At 30.7% G+C, this 25,401-nt stretch overlaps 1 protein-coding gene across 2 annotated transcripts in view; it reads left to right on the forward strand.

Moving 5' to 3' along the window:
- Window positions 1-23,935, forward strand: part of LOC148628938 (zinc finger protein GLIS3-like) — a 35,463-nt gene extending 11,528 nt beyond the window's left edge. For both annotated transcript variants that reach the window (XM_088541140.1, XM_088541143.1), the window contains exons 3-10: window positions 3,585-5,056; window positions 7,279-7,440; window positions 11,947-12,057; window positions 14,742-14,898; window positions 18,217-18,325; window positions 19,839-20,005; window positions 21,108-21,194; window positions 21,784-23,935. In XM_088541140.1, coding sequence (XP_088397266.1) covers window positions 3,585-5,056; window positions 7,279-7,440; window positions 11,947-12,057; window positions 14,742-14,898; window positions 18,217-18,325; window positions 19,839-20,005; window positions 21,108-21,194; window positions 21,784-21,938 — 2,420 coding nt within the window. In that variant the 3' untranslated portion in view covers window positions 21,939-23,935. The remainder of the gene's footprint in view (window positions 1-3,584; window positions 5,057-7,278; window positions 7,441-11,946; window positions 12,058-14,741; window positions 14,899-18,216; window positions 18,326-19,838; window positions 20,006-21,107; window positions 21,195-21,783) is intronic.
- Window positions 23,936-25,401: the final 1,466 nt, after the last annotated feature.

A 25,401-nucleotide genomic window follows, 5' to 3' on the forward strand; every position in this document is an offset into this window, starting at 1 on the left:
CAAAATGGATTTTGAATGTTGAAGTGGCATTCTGACTGACCTAGGAAGCTGTAATTATTCTGACAAAGATTGTATAATTGCCATGTAAGGTGAATTACCTGTAAAAAGCTCAGTCAGATTTGTTTTATTGATTTTAGCAGACTGCGTCCATAAATCTTGTTTTTAAATCGATCCCCTTGGTATTATGTTTTTATGAGGTGTAATGATGCTGGCTCTTAGTAGACCAGTCTCGGCTGTAACTCAGACTCCTTTGTTTCAATTATTGACAATATATGGCACCTTTTTATAAGGATGAAAATTCCTCAGGGTCTTAACATGTCACGAAGGGATTTTCTGCCACTTGTATCTAGTTGAGGAATCATTGTAATCAATCACAAGCAACTTGAAATGTCCCTGTATATCCTTGATAAACAATTCAATGGACAACTATGCAGTGTTCTTCCAATAATTTTGACTTCAATGGACAAGTATGCATTGTTCTCCCCATAATTTTTAAATAGCACAGTGCTTACTGGCATAGCACAGCTCTTATGGCCTTCCTCCAAAATTATTCTACAGTGCCCATAGTGCATTCTAACTAAAATTAATTACTGAGAGCACAGTGCTAAGAAATCATAGCGCTATAATGGCCTAGGGAGAACACTGCTATGTTTTTGATACAGTGTTTTAAACCATTTAACATCACAAGATTTTCTATGTTCAGAAAGCAAATGGTTTGCACCTTAATTTAGAAATACATGTAAGTTAATAATTGATAAAGAAATTCCTCTAAAATTATATCAGAAATAAACAGGACTTTTATTATTTGGGAGTGCGCCAGTGAAGACATTTTTTTGTTTAGAATGGTTTTATTTTAAGTTGTGTCAATTATTGGACATGTAATATTACTAAATTGTGTGATACTTCCTGTATCAGGACACGATACCCAGAATATATGGTTCCTAGAAAGTACTTCTCAATTAATTTGTACTTTCCATAGATTTTGTCAACTTCACTGTTATGTGTAATATGAAAGGAATTTAGTGCAGTGTGATAAAAATAAATTTTCTGCCTCCACATTAATAACCTATCCTCATTTAACTAAAAAGGCAACAAATTTGTTATTCAGCAACATGTGTCTAATCTTTTCATAAGTTCAAATAATAGCATGCTTCAAATACTATAAATATTCAGATGTTATAAGAATGTCTCTACTTAGATATAGTACCTCTATATACAGTGAAACCTTTCTTAATCAAACCCTCTTTAGCGCTGAAAATATTGTTTGGTTTAGACAGATGTTTGGTTTACCCAAGGTTCAAAATAGATTCCAATTGATATAAAGGGGATTCAAAAAGGATCGGTTTTAGACAGATTTTCAGATTTTTCAGGATTCACTTAAGAAAGGTTTCTTTCTATTATGTTATACTGAAAAGTCGAGTTTTACTAACTTTAAGGTCAAGCAGATATTTTCAAATCTTCAAATACTTTTCAGGGACAGATCCAGGATTTGAGTTTAGGAAGGGGGTGTTAATTGAATTAAATGCTGTGCAAAGCAAGGCAAAAAATATTATAGGGTGAAACTTGTGGTGAAAAATGTTTTTCTTACCGATTTAGGGAAAGGCATGTCACGTTTGAGGCTGTTTGTTGATCTATTTGAAATAAGAACTTTTTACTTCTCTGTTAGGTATGTTGTCTGTAAATGCAACTTTTTTAACATGTGTACCAGATGATGTAACCAGTTTCCTTGATTTATCAACTATAACACATTTCTGAAACTTTCCAAACATGAGTTTTTTTTGTCGTCCATCAGGGAAGAATGCCCAAGAAAGGATGAGCTGGGCAGGCGAATATAGCAGTTTTATTTATGTTATCAAAAGCCTGAGTTATTAGAAATAAAGTTTCCATTTCTTACACAATATTTTGTCCAAATTAATTCTTAACACTTCATGATTGCACTGCAAACTCTTCAAATTTTGAATATCTATATTTACAAGCACACCCAGTTGTAGAACAAGTTTGTGTTACCTTAAGTCCTGTATTAATTAGTTTGAAATTGTGTGCCCTTGGTTAAAATAGGTTGTTGATACGTTAAAGTTCTTTCTTAAAACTGATCAAATAAGTCTTTCTTTAAATTGTTTGCTTTGTTTTTATTTGTTGAGCTTAAAATTTAGGGACATGTTTAAGTTCATATGAGCATAGTATTATTAAAACCCATGTCTTTAAAAAAAATATTGACTTTTTGTCATAAAATTAATTTTGACAGTTACAGATCAGTTGGCTTGTATTAAGAACAGTTCTATGGCTATTTTTCTATAGCCTCTGTCAATGTTACTCAGTACGCTTATAAATGGCACAAACTGTTTGTATAACTAAAGAAATTGCATTTTGATTTGCCGTACCACCTTCAACAATTGTGACGAAAGGGATCTTTGTAGAATTTTCAATATTTTGGATATTTGATATTTTAGTATTATATTGGTAATATTCTGTACTAAGGCTTTGAACAAAAGACATTTTTTTTTATATAATCCTAAGTGAAATAGATACTTTTATTGTTTATTATAGTTTACTTTATCTATCAAACTTCAACAAAAATAGAAACAAAATTTCTATAAACTCCATCCATGTGGTCTTATTCCATTACTGGAAAAAAATAATATATTGTTAATCGTTCTGATTTTCATTTTTAGGAAGAATTAATGATTCTTGTCTTTTTTGTGTGTGAAACAAACTAATGTTTAGGGCCTCAAAGAAAATAAAAGAACATTTAACTCAGTAGTTTGTGCAGAACTGTGCCTTTTGTGTTTGTACAATTTTTTTTTTTTTCATTTTTAAGTTATAACTTGGCTTTCCAATACAACTATTATTTCTTCATAGAAATAAAATACTTGGAAGTCATGCATGTAAAAGCAGTCTTTTTCTTTTTTTTTGAAAATTGAACTAGCATAAGTGTCTTAATTAAGTAATCAATAAACCATTACTTGGAAATAAAATGATTTTGTCATAGTTACATTAAAGTAAGAATTGATCGAGTTGACGAATGTGGTAACATAATATGATTTCCTCCAATACTTGCTAAGAGCAATGGAGATGTTGTTCAACCTTTTTTTAGATCTTTTTCTTGTATTTTGCATTTTTGATTTGAAGTTACGTACTTGCACTGCATTAGTAGGTACATGTATGATATGAATTATCAGAAATTCATATCAGCTAAAATCTAATTTTGGTAGAGCAGGCAAACAGTTCCTACAAAGATAGCTAAAGTACACCTTATAAGTGCATTGGAAATAGTTAATGTGATCAATACAAATTTCCTGAGACAAACCACTTTCAGTCAATTATTCTCAATGGTTGAACTATTGTGTTTACAGTCTGAAACACATTGTAAATAATGAACACTCTCTTGAAATGAATTAGGGTCTTGAAGCATTTCAAGTTTAGTTTTGTTTTAAGTTGTCCTATGGTACATCTTTGATAAAAGTTAAAAAAGCTCTTTACACATTTAAATTTTTCTTTAAATGAAATTAGCTGGTCAAATTTATGAAGCTTCAAGGTATATCGATGTTCAAATTTTTAATTTTTTTTTTATTGTTAATTTTCAGAATTGAATGGAACAAGCCTTGGACCAATGTGCTTTGCACTAAACCCTAATAACAGAGGAAACTTCAGCCACAATGTTAATGCATTCAATACAACAGCAAACAACCAGAACACCTTGTTACGTCCTTCCAGTAGAATGGAAAATGCCACCCCAACTCCCAGTGAAATCTCCAACATTAGCTGCACTCCACGCAATGGGCCACAGACTCCCAGACAGACTGATCGATCACAAACACCTCTTAACAATGACAAAGATCATGTTTTCTTGGAACCTTTCCCAGTAAAACAGGAATGGAATCCTTACAAACCATTACCACAGGTCCAAAATGAAAGAAATGGCCATCATGGCAACACCAATGGGCATACAAATAATTCTAATGGTTCTGTTACAGGCAGTGAATTTTCACATGGTGTTACTGGGAGTGCTACTTGCTCTCTTTCACCATTTCAAAATATGGATTCATCTCCTTCGAATTCTTTATACACAGCAAGTCCTCGACACTCAGCTGTCAGAACACATGGTCAGAAGCGAGCATTATCCATTTCACCAATCGGCCCAGATGGTGTTGATTTGTATTCCCTTATCAGGACATCTCCAACATCTCTTGTTGCTTACATCAATGGCTCCCGTAGCTCCTCTACAAGTGCTTCCCCACAGCCTACTGGTCACCATGGCAACTTTGGTCATGCTATAGCCAGTAAAATACACAGATGTGGCACATCTACAGGAAGTCCTTTCTCTCATTCTGGCAACTCAAAACACAGAATGTCGCTTCACAGTGGAGGGTCATTCAAAAGAGAGCCTGAGCTTGGTTTGCATGAAAACCTCTCTGATATGTTCTCTGATATTGTAAGCAATCAAATTGTTGTACAGCAGAGTGATATTCCTATGGTTGAACAGAAAGCTTTTGCAGATATGCAGACTTATGGAGCACCTCAGTTCAACAACTTTACATCTAACATGGGGCAGCAACAAATGCCAACTAATATGGGAGGTAACATGACAATGAGACCTCCTCCATCATATGACCAAGCTATAATTCAGGGTCAAAATGGTATGCATCCACAGCAACAAATGATGACGCAAAATCAGAGGACCTCATTGCCTCTACAACAGCAGCAGAATTTCCCGCAGAATATACCACACCCTGCTATGGATAATACTACAAATATGATGAACAATAATAACATGATAAATGATCAGAACTTTCAGAACAATAACATTGAGGATGGTGACTTGGATGAAAATGGTGAAAAACAAAATATATGTCGCTGGATCGACTGTAACCAAATTTTCAAAGAACAAGATGAACTTGTACGTCATTTAGAAAAAGCCCATATTGATCAGCGAAAGGGAGAGGACTTTACATGTTTCTGGGCTGGTTGTCAGAGACGATACAAGCCTTTCAATGCTAGATACAAATTATTGATTCATATGCGTGTACATTCTGGAGAAAAGCCAAATAAATGTACTGTAAGTACCATTATAGGCCACTTAAAAAAAAAGGGAAAAAGTTATGAAAAGTGTAGAAAAACAAAAATGTATCAAGAATTTGATATGAAAAGCCACTATATATGTATATTAAAACAAGAAAAATTAGATGCATGAACCAAACATACCCATAAATATTGGCCCTATCCAAATATTTTTATTGCAATTATCTGACAAGATTTTTAAAAAAAATTTCAAAGCAAAACTTTTCACTTCTTTGATGATGGGTTTTACAGAATTTGATTAACTTTTAAGGAAAAAAATATTTTCCCTACCCACCTACCCAAATCCAGGAGGTAGGGCCTGATAAGGGGAAACAAACATTATTTTAGGTCAAACATGCTTCATGACAGGTAAAAGTATAGTTTTTAAGACTTTCGAGCGAACATAAAACATCTTTTTAAAATAGAAAATTTCTTCCACTTTTATTTGAAAGAACATGAAAAGTAAGGCCATATTTTTCCTTTTGAAACTTACCTTTTCCTTTTTATTATATAATGGGAATTTAGGATTGCCATTTACATCCTGTTACATGAAAATATAAAGATACTTTAAGTGGTAAAAAAATCAATACTGTATTAAGATTATACTAGTAAACTTTATGAAGAAGGAACAGTAAATGAAAGGTTTTTTTTTTTAATTATTTAAGTATATGTGAAGTTACATTGGAGAATATAAGTATGGCAAGGTTATATACTGACATGGTCTTGTTCCACTAGCCTTATTTCTAAAGAATTACAATGGCTATTAAAATATTACTTCTTTTTGATAAAAGAAAAGTTCTTCCACACTTGAACTCTTTCCTATAGATAAATTAATAAACCAAAGTTGGATCTTTTGTATCTTTTAAATAATTTTGTTTGAAATTGGTTGTATTTGACTTGGGCGTAAATCTGCTGGTATTGATTGCATGATAATCACTGTATTGTATTTTGTTTAAAATCTCCACCTTTAAAATTTTCTTTAGCATGCAATACACATTTTTGAAAAATAATTAGAATGATTGCTTAATCTGATATAGGAAATAAAAATTGACAATGATTTTTAAAATTTTCTTTTTCAGTTATTTTCATTCTTCATTAAATAAAAATGTTTTCAAATTTTGGAGCGTATTACTTTATCTAATTGCTAGTGTGCGAATCAGTTTAGTTTTGTGCGAATCAGTTTAGTTTTGTGCGTCATAGTTTTATGAAGAGCGGCTTTTAATGTATAATACAGTGCCAAACCTGAGGACAATTATTCTAAGTATTTAAGACAACTTTTTTTTCATTTCAAGCATTTTAATTCATCATAAGATAAATGTTTATAACTTAAAGTAGATACGATGTAAATGTCAGTAATGCAGCAATATATTGTTTGTATTTATCATATGCTAGTAATCAGTCTGGATTAAATTGTATCTATGAAAAGGCAAATCCATGCAGCTTGTCACATTCTGAATATCTGCATTGTGTTTAAAGCTTATTAATCATGATATTAATTGTTTATTTGTTTATCAAGTTTTATGCTGATAACGAGACACATCAGACATCTTATAAAATTGAAGGAATCTAGAATCTGTCAATTCAATCACTCCTGACAATTAGTTCAGAATAAATTTGGTCATTTAAATTATATGAACTGTGATAATGATTTAAAGAAATTTAACTATTGCCCTTAAATGACATCAATATCTTAAATGAAAATCAAATCAAAATGGTGGTGTACTCGGTAAACAATATATCAAATTCAAAGATCCTTGGATTCAAATTTGTGATTCCTCATATGATGAAGGCTTGAAAGGAACCCAGTTTCTTTACACATTATTTTGTTTTCTTTATAAAGCTTTGCATTAGTGTTTACAAAAGTGTATATACAGCTACAACTGATGAGGATTTGAATTCTCATGGTCTCATCCTTGGAGCTGCTGAATTCAATTCTCCTTGTTTCAATATTACACCATTTGTATTGTCATCTGATGGATACTCACAGAAACATGCATAATTGTTCATAAAGCAACGTCTGTTTAGCGTTTCTTATCCTAAACTGACTCTTACAACCATCCAAACCCTCAATTTTTTCTTAGCCTTAGATTTACAGAAGTGCTATGACAATGTCAGAACAAAAAAATTGGGCACTTCACTAAAATAAAATGATATATTGTAGAAAAAGCTAGGGCTCATAGTAGTTCAAATATAATTATTATGATATGTTGTTCATTTTAGTTTGAAGGTTGTGACAAGGCATTTTCACGTCTTGAAAACCTGAAAATACATCTACGTTCCCACACTGGTGAGAGACCTTATTTGTGTACTCATGCTGGTTGTACCAAGGCATTCAGTAATTCTTCAGACAGAGCAAAACATCAACGAACTCATCTTGACACGGTAAGTCAGTCTTACAATAATTATAATCCAAATCTTAATATGGCAGGTTATTTTGGCGAGTGTAAAATTTGACAATCTTAAGTCATAAAAGTATGCTGATTCAAATTTTAGTGGATGTTGAGTAATGAACTTAGCACTTTTTAGCTCAGAGGTAATACTTCGCAGAACGTATTTTAGCATTTCTAAACAGACCACTAAAATATGCCATTATTAGCACCTTTCGTTTTTTTTGTTGATTTTTGTAAAAAATCGGCAATTCAATTTATACTCCATATCAATATATAGGTTGAAATAACAGTACACACTATACAGTATATCTGATGCAAATACCTTAAGATGAAAATATTACGTTAAGTTGTAGTATAGGTTCATGGGGGGCACATCTTAGCGGCATTATGGTTTCTTCAATTGTTTAATTTTTTTAACAGATATTCCAAGAATAGATAGCAAAGAATAACCTTCAATCTTAGGCTTAGTAATGGGAAATCTTTGCACCGTCACGATAAGATATGGCATGTACTTGCCTAGCTCTTTATTTAGAGAAAGGATTTTTCAGCTTTCTTTAGGCCATTTTATTTCAAATTTTTATCAGTAGTTCAATCTGGGACAGCAAAAGAAATGAAATAAATTTAAATATGTTTCTTTTTTTTATCATGTCATTTAATCTTAGTTTGATATCTAGAATGTACTCTTTTGAGTGTATGTAAATTTTAAAGGGTGATTGTTATACCAAGGTTGGGGGTTCTGTTCCTTCTAACTAGTCATTATATCAGTGCAATTTTACATAATATAAATAGAACTTAATTTATTAAGGAATGATTTTAGATTTGTTTTTGCTCAAATAAAGGTTAACCAATACTGCTTTGTAATCATGTTTTAAGTACCAATCCATATAAAATTCAGACACCGCCAATAATGGTACATTTAGAGGTAATTCATTTTCTAAAAAAAACACCGAACAAACAATGCTTTTTCAATCTACATACCCCATAATCTTACATAACTGTACAGATCTCCATTGTAGAGATAACCACACATTTATCTCCAACTTAAGGAGGTAGAACTAGGGTAAGGGACATAACTCTTGAAATCAGTGATATGTTTGTATCATATTCAATTTCAACAAAGCATCTCAAGCTTTCGTTTGATGCAGAATAAAATGAATCCAAGTTAATTAGATGCTTACATTTGCTCTTGTTACTTTGTACATATGATTTTAGTTACTCTATGTTCTTTGTTGTTTGTGTCTGTTTTTCATGTCTGGTCTTTGTCCCTGGATTACATTCTTTAGATTACCGCTATAACCTTGGTTCCCTTGATTACTCTTACATAAGGCTGATGTAAAATGCTGAATACAAACGTTCCAATGATTTTTAAGAGTTATGTCCCTTACCCTAGGTCTACCTCCTTAAAATAACCTAATCAAGAATGTTAATTCTTGCTAAGCACAAATTTCATCAAGAAACTGCAACAACGAAAAACTAAGACTGGTTATTTGGTCCAACTGTTTTGATTTAGAAATGAAAGTGGACTTAGTTGGTCTTTGGCATGCATGAGTCAACTTCTGCCTGGTATTTATAAATACTGCTATTCAAACATGTATTATTTTGCAATTTAAGTCTTAGTTTTGCATTTCAAAATGTACCAATCCAAGGTTTAAAATAGTCTTTCAAATTTATTGGTCAATATTTTTTCTTTGTTTTTGACCTTTTGCTGTATAGCCCTTCACATGTCCTTGTTTAGCAGTATTTAAGATACAAGAAGATATGTAGTGACCACAACTGTCCACAAATAAGTCCACAAAAAAATGCACGTGACATTTTCATCTTTGTTGCCTCTTATATCAGTATTTAAATACTTTCTCAATGGACCCTGATATAAGAATTCAATAATTTTAATAATTATAATCTATGAAGTCCTTAAGGATTTAGGAATGACACTGCTATGGACCTGTTATTACCTTGATCCTGTTTTAATGAATGATCTTGTCTTATCATGCCCGGTCTCTGTCACTACCCCAAAAGATGATTATTAAATACTTATTAAAAAATAACAAAGAAGCATTTTATACTTTATAGGAAAATTCTTGGTAATTGATTCTTAAGGTCATGCTTTTAAAAGAAAAAAGTGTATTTGACAAGGGTAGCTAGCGTTTTGATAGGGCAATAAATTAGTTGGCATAAAACCATCTAACTGAGGTGTTTTCACATTAATCTGGAAAGATTAAAAGCTATGTAAACAGTATTTTGGAAGCATTTTGTAATGCCCTTTATAAAACTTTCCTGTTCGTGACCTTTTACAATATTTCATAGTTGACATGTTATTAAATGTCATTTCTGTTGAATTATAAGTATTGTAAATATTGAGTTCCCTTAATTCTTGCACAAATCTTGCAATGGCACTGATTAGAAGAGAAGATACATGCGATTAGTCTCTAATTTCAGATAGATTTGTTGATAGTCCGAATAGTTTAGTTTAGACATGAATCTATATTGTAAATTTAGAAAATTTGTTTGGATCATTTATTGAAACTTTATTTTATGTATGTATATTTTATGAACTTAATTTTTGCATTACATGTATTAGGAAAAATATTTTTTTTATGAAATTTTGGTCTAAAATGTTGCCTCTACTTTGTTTATATTGGAACCCTGTTACAATTCACAATAATAGATGATCACAATAATTAAAAAAAATACCATTAGTTATCCAGAAAACAGTTAAGATATTGACCTTATAATCTTTCTTTATTTCAAATTTTGTTGGATCATTAGACAGTTCTTAGGTTTCCTCATTTATAAGTAAAAGGTAAAAACAAAATTACTGAACTGATAAACAAACTCTAGTCAACAGTCAAAAGGAAAAGCCAAAAGAAGGAAAGTACATATAACAATATCAAGGCTAAAACCAACTGTAATGGTCCTGACTTGGTATAGAACAAATCTTAAACCTACTGTAATGGTCCTGACTTGGTATAGAACAAATCTTAAACCAACTGTAATGGTCCTGACTTGGTATTTAACAAATCTTAAACCAACTGTAATGGTCCTGACTTGGTATAGAACAAATCTTAAACCTACTGCAATGGTCCTGACTTGGTATAGAACAAATCTTAAACCTACTGCAATGGTCCTGACTTGGTATAGAACAAATCTTAAACCTACTGCAATGGTCCTGACTTGGTATAGAACAAATCTTAAACCTACTGCAATGGTCCTGACTTGGTAAAGAACAAATCTTAAACCTACTGCAATGGTCCTGACTTGGTATAGAACAAATCTTAAACCTACTGCAATGGTCCTGACTTGGTATAGAACAAATCTTAAACCTACTGGAATGGTCCTGACTTGGTATAGAACAAATCTTTAACCAACTGTAATGGTCCTGGCTTGGTATAGAACAAATCTTAAACCTACTGGAATGGTCCTGACTTGGTATAGAACAAATCTTTAACCAACTGCAATGGTCCTGACTTGGTATAGAACAAATCTTAAACCTACTGCAGTGGTCCTGACTTGGTATAGAACAAATCTTAAACCTACTGCAATGGTCCTGACTTGGTATAAGCATTGCTGATGGAAAAGTAGAGTTGAACTAGGTTTTATTGTACGCTAAACCTCCCGCTTCCATTACGGTTAGTTCTTCATAAGGTATTTGTTTAATGAACATTTCTGACTATCTATTTTAATAAAACATTAAATGACTTGAACAAGCCTAATGTCAAGGTGGTTCTGAATAGCCTTTATCTATACTTTGGTGTAATTTTGACCCATAGAGTTGCAGTATTAATGCATGGTCATAATTCACATTTATACAGTGTTATTTGATTTTTTTGAATGTGCAAACATTAATTTATATTTAGCTATCTAGTTGCTTGGTGATACTATTTGCTTTTCATGTTAAAGGTATTATATACAAAGCTCAAAAACTTAATCTAAGGAAAGAGTGTTGTATTGTTGAAAAAATCTTATTTGTCAATTTCTAAAAACATAACTTGTGTCAATAAATGTTATTAAAAAGTGGAAAACTTTTTCTCTTTGATACTTTAAAGTTTCATATTGACTGTTGTAAAAATTACATGGCACTAAAACCCAATGAGACAGTTTAACATTTTGAATTTGGCACAGTATCAAAACTGATGACTTTCATTTTAGAGAGGAGTTGGTACAAGAAGTTCTCATAATGGTCTTTATTTTTTCTTGTACATATATATAGGAATCTCAGTAAGATTAATCTATTAGTTTACTCTATTTTGTCCTTGGAAAATATTTTCTAATTTATTTATAACAAATTGTTTATGTTGATATTTTGTTTTAAGTAAGTACTAATATAATGGGCTGCACAGACAGTAATTTAGTCCACATTTCATTGAAGACTGATACTTTTCTCTCTCTCACCTTTTAAGGAAAATAACAGTTTGGTTTTGAAGTTTTCAGTCATTGATTTGAGCAAGAAAGCTTAAACTGCTCTGTTCAGTCATTAAACTTAGGTATACATTTATTACAGAAACCCTACGCCTGTTCAGTGCCAGGATGTAACAAACGTTACACAGATCCAAGCTCACTACGCAAACATGTCAAAAATCACAATCAGAAAGATCCTCAACAGAAAAAGAAGGTAAGACAGATTGACAGACTACCCTACTACAATAGCGACTACTCGTTTGTTAAGAGTCGATTGAATGTTGAAACTCATATACAATTTTAATTGAAAATGCTTGTATTTATATTTGTTTGGAAAATTTTGAACAGATTGAGGTCCTCCCTATGTTTGGGATCTTAGCTATTGCCTTGATATGTTGACTTTCGATGGCTATGAGGTTTTTTTAAAGAAGTATTCATTTATTGAAATATAAATGTAAATGTTTTGAGTAGTGGCACAACAAATAAAATAATACAGAAAAGGTCCTAAAGACTTTCATTTTTCAAATTGAAATTTACCTCTACTTAGATTCCTCTGTTTGATGCTATTATTAATGTGAAAATCCAATTTTTGGTCCAGACTTATGGCTGAGTATAAATTTCACATCCATAACTTATTTAATTATTTTATAATACATTTCAACAGACACAATGAAAATATGAGCAGTAAATTTCTGTGATAATGTAGGTAGACATTCTTCCTGGTGTAACTATTGTCAGGGGAACATTAGCAGTTCATATTAAAAATCATTTGGTATTCTCATGGAAATTGAACATGATATATGTATGTAACTGGTGTAGGTAATTTTAAAAGTTATTTAGAATTATTGTTTTACATTTGACAGCAGAACAAGGATATTTAGCTTTTTATGGCAGTTATATACCATAAGAAGTAATCAACATGTATACATGAATTGTAATCATATCCTGTTCATCCATGTATCAAGTTAATGCCTGTTTTGTTATCATTAGAACTGCATACCATCAACTTCTGGGTTATTTAACACCAAAAATTGCAGTTTAAAGTCTTCTTTAAATTTTGATTAAGCAGCTATTAAAATATAACAATAACTGAAAATTAAATTACTCCCAACAGAATTTGATCACTCTATTGTAAAATAATTGTAAATTGTTGGATTAGTGAATTCCTCAACTATGTGGAATTTAGCAAATAGGTTTTATTTTTTCTTTTGAGTATGCTATGTTTAGAAAGAGAAAGGATATCCTAATTTACTAAAGATGTTTACAATAATATATTTTTATAAGGGTTTAAGATTATTGTTCATGTTTGGTGAGTTGAGTCTCTCCTATACATAAGTAAACAATCTGGAGAAAGATTTAGGTCAAATCAGAACTTCAAGGACAAATTTCTGTCCTTGTTTTTGATCAGAATCATTATTGTCTCACATGATTTCAGGTCAATAAATTGTTGTTGTTTTTCATTGTTTTATAATTTTTGATTTCTAAATTTTTTTGCAGTATCATAGCAATTTTATAACAATTTCATATTTACTTCTTTGAAATATAAAAGTAATACAGTAAAATGGTTTCATTTGATTCATACAAAAGTCTTATAAATCTAAAAAAATGAAATTGCTCTTTAATAGATATCTTTATTGTAGAACTTCTGACATACCTTTTCTAATTAAGCTAATTTTGGTGTGAAACTTGCTATCATGACTTGTTATTTTAACATTAAACATTAGTCTAAAATGCAAAATCATCCAAAATTTGAAGTATTTACTACAAAGGTCTTAAAGATTAATGGTACTGGATCATATTTCTTTTGAGGACCTAAGAAATGTACATGACAACATTAAAGACTAGTGCAATGTAAACAAGTCTTCTATGTATGATAGTAATTGCTTTCTGTACTTCAATTATCTTGACCTAATAAAGAACACGACCTGACAGGATATGTAGAAGTTGAAAGGGTACATTCAATACCTTTTAATAAAAGAGTTGTCTGTAATTACATGGACTACATTATGAAGTTGTAAAGTGGTTGTAACTTGTATCATAACTACTTAGCATTTATCAAAAATGTGTTTTTCTTAAGCAATATAATGATTCCTTCTACAATGAGTAAACAACATGGTTATCTAAGGCCCAATTAATTCTCTGTCATCAGGACTTATATTGAACCTTCCTTCCGAGACCTAAAATTCTCAAAAAGTAGAATCATTTCACCAAGATGTCTTTCATCTTGCCATGTATATTTTTTTAGCATTTTGCTGCAGTTGGGACTTTGATTTAATGACTCTAACAAGTATTTTCAATAAATTTTAATTTTTTCATTTTTCAGTCATGCATATTATGGTTTGTTGGGGCAGGGTGGTCTTATTGTGCACTTTTCACAATCATTTTAATTGTAAGGACAAGCTTAAAGGTGATGAGCCTAACTTTCTTCGATGATGAAGTTCTTTATTTCTTTATTTCATATTTATAAATTAGTACATTGGCTATTAAGAAAGCAAGAACACTGTGACCCAGTATTTGTTTTACTATAAAGTACCATCAACTCACTATACATGAAGAAATAAATCATTAAAATTTGTTCAAATTTAAGAGATTCTGCAACAGGCTTATTCTAACTTCTTTGGTACTGTGAAAGTACTACTGTTTATGGGGTACCAATTTTCGTGGTTTTCGTTGGTAGACCAAACCAGGAAATTTGGTTCCCAAGAAATGAGATATTCCTGTTGTTGTGTATATTGTAAACTTAAAAACCACAAATTCAAGAACTCACAAACTTGGTGTTCCTTTCCTGATCCACGAAAATTGGTATCCAAGAATTAATATATCTTCACAGTATATCAAAACTCTTTACTGAACAATTTCAAATGTTAGAATGTAAAATGACTATGTTTTTTTTTACAGTTAAAGAAGGAAGGAGACTCTATTTCTGGTGGTGATATCCTAAACAACTGTCTTACTGTACAACAGTTGCACATGGAGACTCCTCCACAGAACCAGGAGAATCAAGAAAATATGATCAGGGGACCAGTCACTGGACCAACAACTGATCTATACTCTGGTAAGTTTTAAGTCAAATGATGTCACATGACTTACAAGAAAATCAAACAATGATGGTCAGTAAACCCTGTGATTTGCCAAAGAAATGTTTGGTAATATCACTATTGTACAATGTTTTTTTTATATTATAATCCTGTTTGCAGACATTTGGCCTGATGTATATATCCTAAAGGTTGGGAATTATTAGAGAGGTTAAGCAAGAGGACTTGTATGGGTACATGTATATGTTACTGTGAAAGCACTGGCAAACTACGCGTCATCATTTTGTGCTTGAATACAATTCTACAAATTGGCATAAACTTGTAGGACTTAAGAGACACGTTAATGAAAACTTGTGAAGTTTATTACATTATTCAATACTCTTTCATCAATGAAAACTTGTGAAGTTTATTACATTATTCAATACTCTTTCATCAATGAAACACTGCATGTTTTTGAATTCCAGATATTCTGCATTTGTAGGTGATGTTTAAAGATTTATTTCTGTTTTTCAGAATAAAAAAAAATCATCTAAAAGGAGGCATTAATTTGGAAAGAAAATAAATTTCATACCATTTGTAAAGTAAATGACTTTTAGTTGATCAACAAAAATATATGGTTAATTTACATATATTTTTCTATATGTGTCTGATTTGCAAGGTTTTCATTTTGATAACATCGACATTCTACTCCTGCATTTATGTTTCCTTAACTTATTACATTGACATATAATGGTACATCCAACTAGACGTAAAAATGCATGTATTGTCACATCCATTTGCTTAATCTCTCTATTTCAGTTTTACAGGATTTACCAGTATCATTCTTTTTCTCCATTTTAGGAATTTTATGTTATAAAGAATAAAAAGAAATTAAAAATATATATAATTTTACTTCCACATGCAGTGCGGGTAACATCAATATTCATTTGGTATATAAGACAATTTAAAAATCAAAAGTTTGTAAAGTTGTACTAGATAATGAAAGTTAGATTGAGTTGTGTTGTAGATTTTAAGAAATGTCCATAATAGTTGTTGACATCAGAAGTGTTTTACATTGATATGTTTTTCTCTTTGTAGAAACAATTGTTGATTTTTACCTATTGAACCTTGTTTGGTTTCTTAAAAACATCTAAAAATAGCTTTGTCAAAGGATTATTAGAACAAAACATTAAAAGAGCTAGGATTTAAAAATACAATTAAAGTATATGTTCCAAAGTTTTAAACACAACCAGAATGCTATTTTTTTTCTTATTTTCAGTTGAGTTTAAATTGTCATTATGAAAGTTTTTCACTTGTGTTATTGTCTTTTAATTTATGAATTTTAATGATAGTAACTCAACAAAGAGATTATTCAAAATTTAGAAAATTACTGGTTTAAATGGAAACTATTATGACAGTCATTGTTTGGGCTTAAGAATCCTGATCGTATCGTTTAATAAATTTTTAAAGAACTCGCCATAGAATGATTCATGGATTGTGACGTAGTTGACAACTCAACAATACAGTCTTTAGTAGTTAACGAATCAACCATACTGTGTTTGGAAGTTTGAAAAGATAAAAAAAAACAATGGAAATTTACTTTTCTGACTTCTACATTTGAGGAGAACTTTGGCTAAATAAAACTATCATGCTGATCTTTCATGTCAACATGTTCCAATGGCAGAATATGCTATAAAAAAGTTTGATTAAATGTGTCAGTGCAGACTTGACCTATGAAAATACAATACAATTTTTGCATGTCAGTTGAAATAAGATTGGTATCTAAAAAAATTCAAACATTGGCTTCTACCGGACTAAAAATAAGAAATATTTTAATACAAATAAGAAATTCTTTGACATAAATATTTTAATGATAGATTGAGAAAAAAAAGTTTGAAAATATTGAACATATTATATTTGGTGAAAATATTTTTCGTATAACCTGGTACAAAAATATTGCTACAACTAAAGATAAATTTCATGTGTAGATAGAGTAGAGTACTTGATAACATGCAAATACACTGCTTCCAGAAAGCGTACTCCTGGACTGTGATCAGTCCATAAATAATTGTACCTCAAATTTTAAATGTCAGAATATAAATTTATTAATAAAGGATCAATTATAAGGGTTCTCTTCATTACCCTTTCGTGATGAAAATCAGATCAGTGCTAATAGCTGTGTTTTTATTTTCTTGCCTCAGTAATTCAGGATAAGAAGCGATAACTTTAAACACCAGAAACAATAGCCTATTTTATGCAAATTTAATGCCTGATTGAAGAAGTATAGAGTATGATTTTTGGAGGTTGTGTGCCAAAGGAACAGAGATTTTATTGATGTAATCAGGCTTGATGTCATACTAATTAATTAACGGTAATTCACCTTTCACGTCTTGGTACTGGATTTTTGCCCATTTCATATTTTTTGCATGAAGCATGTGTTAGAGTGCTGAAAAGTACATATGAATAAATCTTCTGTTGTATCCTTTCACAACACATCTTTGTTTACAGTTTTATCAGTAATATCCCTGTAATGTGATGTTTAAGTTTGAAACTATAAAAATTCTTGCTGTTTCATTCTTTTTATAATAGCAAGATTTAAGTCATGGTGTTAAGAATAATTTTTTAGGTAATTTATAATCAAAAAATAATTAAAACAAAAAGTTCCTCTTACATTTTAAAACAATTTTATTAATTAAATAACATTTGAAATAGAAAATTTGAAAAAAAAGAGAACTTAAAGAAACAGAAGAGAAATGCAACAAAGAAAGCAAATAATTCCCCTGTTAAAAGAACCAGTCCATATTAAATTCAGACACTGCCAGTGGTAAAGTGATTCATATTGTAGAAAAACCCACCAAACAAATAATGCTTTTTCAGTCTATATATGCAGTATTTCACAAAACAGTAATCATTTCTGCATTCAGATCTGCACTTTATAGAAAATCATACATTTATCTACCACTGAAATCAAGCAAACGAAACCAAATCATGAATGATAACTCTTAAAATGTGCCAATTTCATGTACAATCTGTAAAATTTTTATCTCAAAAGTGCAACAACCAAATGAAAAACTAAGACTGGTTATGTGATCAGTAACTGTTTCTGAACAAGAAATAAAACTATTTTGGTGGGTTTCTGATATGCATATCCTGTTATTTTTGTGTCAGCTTAGTTACATAACATACCAAACAAATGAACCTATCCTTCAGTATAATTGTTCATTAGGTTACCTGTACCTTTTGGATAACACCCAAATGAGTGATTCAGGCTCCCCAGAGCCTCTTGTTTAATACTCCATTACTTCCATTTAATTTCTTTCTATACTTGTCTCTTAATATCTTAACTTGTTAAATTACAGTGGGAATGAATTATCAGCCACAACAGGCAGCAGAGGCTTCACCAGCACCGAGCTCTATGCAGCAGGGAAGTCCAATGCCAAGTACAAATATTACAATGGAGGAGGAACAGTATGTATAACACCACCTTCAAATCATTATTCTAAATACTATTGTAATTTGTAGGGTTTGTCTATTATAAAAATATGTTTGTTTGGTTCCTTTTTTTTATCAGCTGATATATTTTTATCCCCCCCCCCAGTTTAAGTTCGGAGCTGTTTAATTTACCTTGTTTGTTCGTCTGTTCAGGATAAGTGGTTAATGGTTTGTTCTATACAGTTTTTGAGCTACATCTTTGAAATTTTATAAGGATGTTTATACACATAATGGAGATGTGCATGGCTCAAGAATTTTGTTTGGCTTAAAGGAGAAGGTAAGATGAGGGCCATAGTAGTTGGCCCCTTTTTTACAAAGAAATAATTTTGAAGCAAATGACGAAAACGCAATATGTATTGTTCAATGGGTGATTATATTTTTTTCAATGGTTTAAAATTCTTGTCATTTCATCAATTTTCAGTAGGTGAAAACCTACCTTAAACTACAAAATTAGGCAAAATTTTCAATGCAAATTTTGTTATTTTCAAAGGTTGCTAGCCTGACCCAGGAATATCTTAACTGATTTGGAATCCTATCAAAGTTGCATATAGAAATCATAAGTTTATAATTTCTGGTCTACTCAAAAATTGAAAAAAAATCTCCAAAATGTGTCCTACTTTGGCATATTTGATGGAAAATTTGAAGAATTCCCAAAGTTGGACACCATATTTTTAATCATTGAACCATGATACTATTATGAATGCGGTTGACCATGTTAAGTCATTCATTTCACTTTCTCAACGGCAATATCTAATTTCAAGTCCTGCTGGTGTGCCAAATATGGGCTTTATCATTCCTAGTCCATTTGTCCAAAAAGAAAGAATGAATAAACTTGTTATCATTTATATGGTTACCTGGCATGTTTTTAGAGTACCAGATTTTTGTTATGTTGGGGAAGGCCATTATTTGAGTCTCTGAGGCACGAACAAATTTCTGAGGTAGTTCAGAGTTTAGTTGATTTTTTTTTATGCGAATTGCATGCTTCATGGAGGAATGCAAGGACATATATTTTTCTAGTTCTGACTTGTGTAAGCATCCTCAGTGATGTTTTTTCCTTTTCAAGTTAAAACTTCAATGGTAATTTCTTAGATCTTTGTGGTTACTTAAGAACAGGTCATGATGATATAAAGTAATGCTTAAAAAGTCTCTTTGCATTGTTTAAACACTGGTGAATCAATGTAATGCTAATACACTTTTTTTAAATGTGGGCAGTTGGATCTGTGAATTGATAATCAATATGTGTTTTATTGATGTCATTCATATTTTCACCTACTGTATGTGGTGTCTCATAACAACAATTCAGTTCTCAACATGTTTAACATTGCTTTACAATCATCGTGAATGTACAAAATATATCTTAAAGTTAATTTATTCAAAATGAAGAGATATATTTTAGTTTTAGAAATTGTTGTTTAATCAGGTTGAATACTGGTTATTATTGGCATTTTTTTAAAAACTTGTTTGAAACGATTTTGACTCTATTTTATAGATTTGGAACTTTCCCAACAAACCTTCCTCCAAACTTCAACAGAAGCCGATTCCCTCAGATGCGTACTGGCATGCCACCTGGTATGAGACCAAATATGCAGCCTGCTCCGTACCAACAAGGATATGAAACATACCTTCAGAATATGAACCAAATGCCAGGATTCCAAGGTATTAAAGCAATAGAATTGTTTAGCCAGGTTTATAGCTTTAAGTAAATTCAGATACAATGAATACTATTACTATAGAGTTGTCTGTAAAATTCATTTGTACTGTTGTTCATTTCTACTTTTTGCAGACAATGCATTTTGCAATACCTATCATGATGATCTTCTACATGTGTATTTATCTTCAACTAAATTCTTAACTAAAAGGGGTATTGTTACCCTGAGATCTGTAATGGATCTTATTCCTAATGAATGGTAACTAGATTTTCAGCGAAAAATTCACCTGTATGGAAAGCAGTAAATAACCATTACTTTTGACACCTTTTATAATGAGAACATTTTTGACTTTGCACAACAGTTTGTCCTTCTGTTTGTCTTTGTTGATGTTGGCTGCTAATGTTCAGCCATTTTTGTCAGATTTTTTAACACCTCTAGTTTTGTCCGTTTCATACCATTGATATTTTTTGTCCAGTGACCCTCTGTTTTCTTTTCATAATTTCATTAAACACCCCTTAAATTGTTATTTGGGAAGTTTTCTTGAAATCCTTGTACCGGTAATTTCTTCAGTGGTTTAATTGGATAAAACCTTTAATGACTAAACTTAGGAAAATTTAAGAGAAATTTTTTTCCTGCCAAAATTTTTAATGCTTATATCGCAAAAGCAACCACACTGACCCTTCAATTTTTTTCTACGTATAATTTTCGGGCACAAAAGATCTTTAAAGATTTCAAATCCTTATTTTTAGACAGAGTAGTGAACATCCTTTTGAGAAGGATATTAATATGATTATCACAATTTAAATGATTTAACTATAATTTTTTTTAATACTTTGTTTATTAAAGGCATCATCATCTAGATATTAAAATGAACAACTGTTCACAAAAAGAGATTTTGATATAACTCTTCTGTGGCAGTAATAAAGTTATTAGTGGTATTGCTATACTCATGCGATTGGCCTCCTAGTGTACATTTAAATATGTTCAGCTTTATGAAAATCTGTATTGTTTAGTAATTAGTTATATACTTTGATTGCAACTACTGTAAAATACATGATAAGTTTGTTTTAAGAAAAGTTATTTATAAATGAAATTTATTTTTTTTTAAGATGGTGATAATGGCCAGTTTAATTTCCGTGGCAATGGGTTTGATCCTAGTATGACTGATATGGCAGCCATGCAGAGAAATTATCCAAGTAAGATAAATTTAGACATTCTCGGAACAGTATAATGTTTTACTAAATGACAAAGTACCTATTTCAAAAACAAATATTGATAAAATACATACATTAAAACCTGTCTTAATCAAACCCAGAATAAACCTTCTGAATTCCCTAAATTTCGATTTCAATACCATACCAGACCTGTATAAACTGAACACTTACCTTAACCAAATAAATCCTTTGGTTTGGTTCCACTATAATCAGAATACTTACAATGTATTTCTGATAATACAGTTTGTAAGTCTTGTCATATGATTCCGTGGTTTCGTGAGAATTTGTCCTAATGTACCAGATTTCTCATGTACAGAGAGTTGAGTTCAGTATTAAAAGCAAAACATAAAAGTACTGATAAAAAATTATGAGTATTTATTTCTACATGATATAGAAAAGCATAAAATAGATTTTGCATTGTAATTCAGCGATTCGAGATCCCAGAGGTAAGCAATAATATGCAGATAGATCTTTGGATATCATTAGGAAAATAAAGCTAGAAGACTTACAAACCTGATGCTTTCATATGTGATGGCTCTTGTTTATAATTGTATAAACTATTTATTTTAAGGTTTGGATGGCATGCCGCAAGATTTTGAGAACATGCACTTTGCAGAAGAATTTACACAACAACAGCAGATAACCCAGCAGTTTCTACAGCACACAGCCATTGATCGTTGTAACAGCAGAATGTCTGCGGCTATCTACGCAGATGGCACAACTTGATTCCAGTGTTATTATCATCACAGATTAGGATATGTACAGCTGATTGGCTGATTACACAATATGAATTTTGTTATGATTGGACTGTGATAATATATTGAGTTATATACAGAAGTATACACTACGTAGAAACACTTGTATCATGTATTTATTACACATCACACAAGGGGCCAGATTTTATCTTGTTTCAACCTAAACTATTATTTGGAGGACATTATTTTTGTATCTGTAATGATTGTTCTTTTTTTAATTGTATGTTTGACATTGTTATCTTTGAAAATGTTTTTTTTGTTGATTTAGTGTTAATTAATTATCTGCCCCTTGTGTTTTCCCCCTCATAAAATCATGATGTCATATAGATCATGTTTATAACTTCATAGTTTGCTGTGTTTAAATATGAATCATCTTGTGCCATTTATTAATAATCAAAATTTTACCCTGTTTATTTTAGACTTGTTGACTTTTATCAAAACATTCCATCTTAAAGAGCCCTTTGCAAATCCCCTACGGAACTACAACAAGGGCTCGTGTATAACTATAGAGTACATAGAAACAGTGAAGTACTGTTTTACTAGTTGTGTTACATAGATTTGTCTTTGTTTGGTTTTATAAGTGCTATTGTTATAAATGTATTGATTGCCAAATGATTGTTGATGTATCCATTGTTTATTAAGACTAATAATAAAATCTGCTTCACATTCCCATTCTTATATTACTTTTAGATGATAAATTCCTTCCATGTTTTTGTGATTCCAAGGGATTTAAACAAATTTCAAGTAATGAAGTATGTTCAAACAATAGAATATACTTTTGTAGATTTTTCTAACTGTGTGTATCTGTAGGGTTTATCTTATCTAATAGTTGAGGCTAGAACTTCCATATAACAGTTTTTAAACATCTTTTGTCAAGGATGATGAAATAAAGTTGTATTAGTTTTATTGAGCTGTACTAATATATAGTGCTGAATCCTTGTGATAGATTATGACATAATATACATTGTTGTTGGTGCGTAACCAAGAATTACACATTGGGACCAGTTCTAGCTGTTGTTACTTGTTATTGTTAATTAATCAAATGTTTTGTGAGACCTGTGATCTTTGACTTGATTTTCATTTAGTCTCGTTTTAGTTGGTTGTGTAGAAATCAATATTAAGAGTTGCATTTGTAGATGTCAAATATTCAATGGAGAAATTAATGGAAATCCCAAACAAAGTACTATGTATTTTTTTTTTTTAACATTGTACTATTTACAAGTCTTTGCAATCTCTTCAAGGATATCATAATATTGTATCAGTAAAAATGTTTTAAATATTTTTGTTAAATTTATATGCACTCTCTATTTTTATATTTATGGTTTACAGAGAAATCCGGATTCCACCAGTATTCAAGTTTACCCCGTCCCTGAAATTAATATGCTTTAGTGTTCTATATAAAGATATATCCGTCCAGAATTGTATGTACATTTGTATATAGGCATATTTATATTATACAAGCTGTCTCTTTATCCTTTTCTTATCTGGATGTTTTGTTTTTTGTTTTTTTTTCTCTGTTCGATTCAATTTATATGTTATGTTTTTTTCAATGGTTTGTATCAGAAATTTAATTGATTTGTATGACAAAGATGAAACTTCTTGTGTTTTGTAAATCTCAAATTCCTTTTCTGAACAATTCTTCCATTCCTCAATTTGTTTTGATATTGTTTATATGTGGTGAACACTGTTATTGCCTGGTAAAGATCTTTCTACTGTTTCGTTACCAAAGAAAGGTCTTGCCTTTATGGCAAAACAACAAAACTGGTAATGAAGCAATCATTATTGACCACTGTTTGACCAAAATAAAAGAGACACCATACCAAAGGTGCAAAGACATACTGCTAAAGGATGTAAACTTCAAATAACATCTGAAGGAATAAATATGGAGTCATTTATAACTATTATTGACAGCTAATTTTATAGTTCTATTTTTCTAGAGTTTTGTTACTCACAATTTCACCATACTCTTCTGTAGTCTTTCCATCAAACAATCATTTGAGATGTGTATTATCATATATATAATCAGTTTTTAGATGAAAGTTTTTTGACATATACCCAACTGGGTATAAAGTTCCGTCCACTTAGCTGTCGAATTTGCACATACATCATGTTAAATTCATTATAAATTGACGTTAGGGCAAAATGTAATCTCTGCTTCTAGTAATTTTGTAGCATGCTCTCAGGTTGTTTCATCTTTGTCAGAAAAATGTTTCAACTGTGTATCTCTCATCATCATTCTGTGTACACAGAATATTTTCAATCATCAGTTTTAGTGTACACATCATTTAAAGGAAAAGACCCAAGTACCTTTTTTGGCAACAGGTTTTTGTGTTAATTTGTTTTATAAATAATTAATTGTTTGTGAATATTTCTAAGAAAATGAAAAAAAAAAAAGTTGAGAACGTTTTGTGTAATTAATCAAAATTTCTTTTTATTTGGATTATATGAGAATATTGTTCAATTTTGAACAATTGCTTTTTTTTAGTGTGGTTATCAAAATGATCATTATCAAATTTGAATTCATCAGTTTGTGACATGTAGATAATTGTGTGGAAAATTGTACAAAAATTTAGTGCTTGGATCTTTTTAACAATAGAGAATGGAGAAACCCTTAATTAATTATTTTCAAATAAAAGTTGTACTGTGAATTCAGAGATTTTTGCCATGTATTTATAAGAAGAATGTTGTAGTCTTGGAAAAAAAATTGTTTTGAAACTACATGTAATAATTCATGGTTCTTTTTTAATAATTACTATTAATAATTACGAACTTTTACAGTATGGGAAGTTTGTTTTTTTTTATTGTTGCAAAAATTAATGACTTTTTAAGTCTGAAATTCAAAAATTGAATTATATCTGCTTTTGCAAATTTTTGAAATTTTTAACATTTTGGTTTTGATGAATGTTCTTGACAATCATTGATGGAGTTCAGAATTACTATGGTGTTGCTGCAGTTTTCACAATGTCAACATGATGGAAAAAAATCACATACAAAGGTCCAAAATTATGTATAATGGTAATGATTTTTTAAAACGGATATCACGATAAAAAAGTGTACCTAAAAAATCGTAGGATTTCACTTTGATTTTCAAACTTTACTTTTCTGTTGTTCTTTTGTAAAATTATACTTGCTTAATAGGAGAAAAATATCCAAACTGGTTGTGATATATTCCAATTATATTTTTGTTTCCTTGCATTAAATAAGCTTTTTGTCTTTCTTTTTTTTGGTTGTGAACTTCTATTTTTGTCTATCATTATTTTGAAATTCATTTCTGAATGATGCTTTTATGTAATTTAAAGCTTGCAAAGTTGATCTACTCAGAAAAAATACATGTTTTTTCTGCATAATTACCATTTTTACAGCAAACATATTTGTGTGGCAGATCCCATATTGTTTATTTCAAAGCAAAAGAACTGTGTGGTCTAGTTATTGGA

The sequence above is a fragment of the Perna viridis genome, chromosome 1 (assembly GCF_037379345.1).
Source record: "Perna viridis isolate PV_CMFRI_1.1 ecotype Kerala chromosome 1, ASM3737934v1, whole genome shotgun sequence".
NCBI classification, from domain to species: Eukaryota; Metazoa; Mollusca; class Bivalvia; order Mytilida; family Mytilidae; genus Perna; species Perna viridis.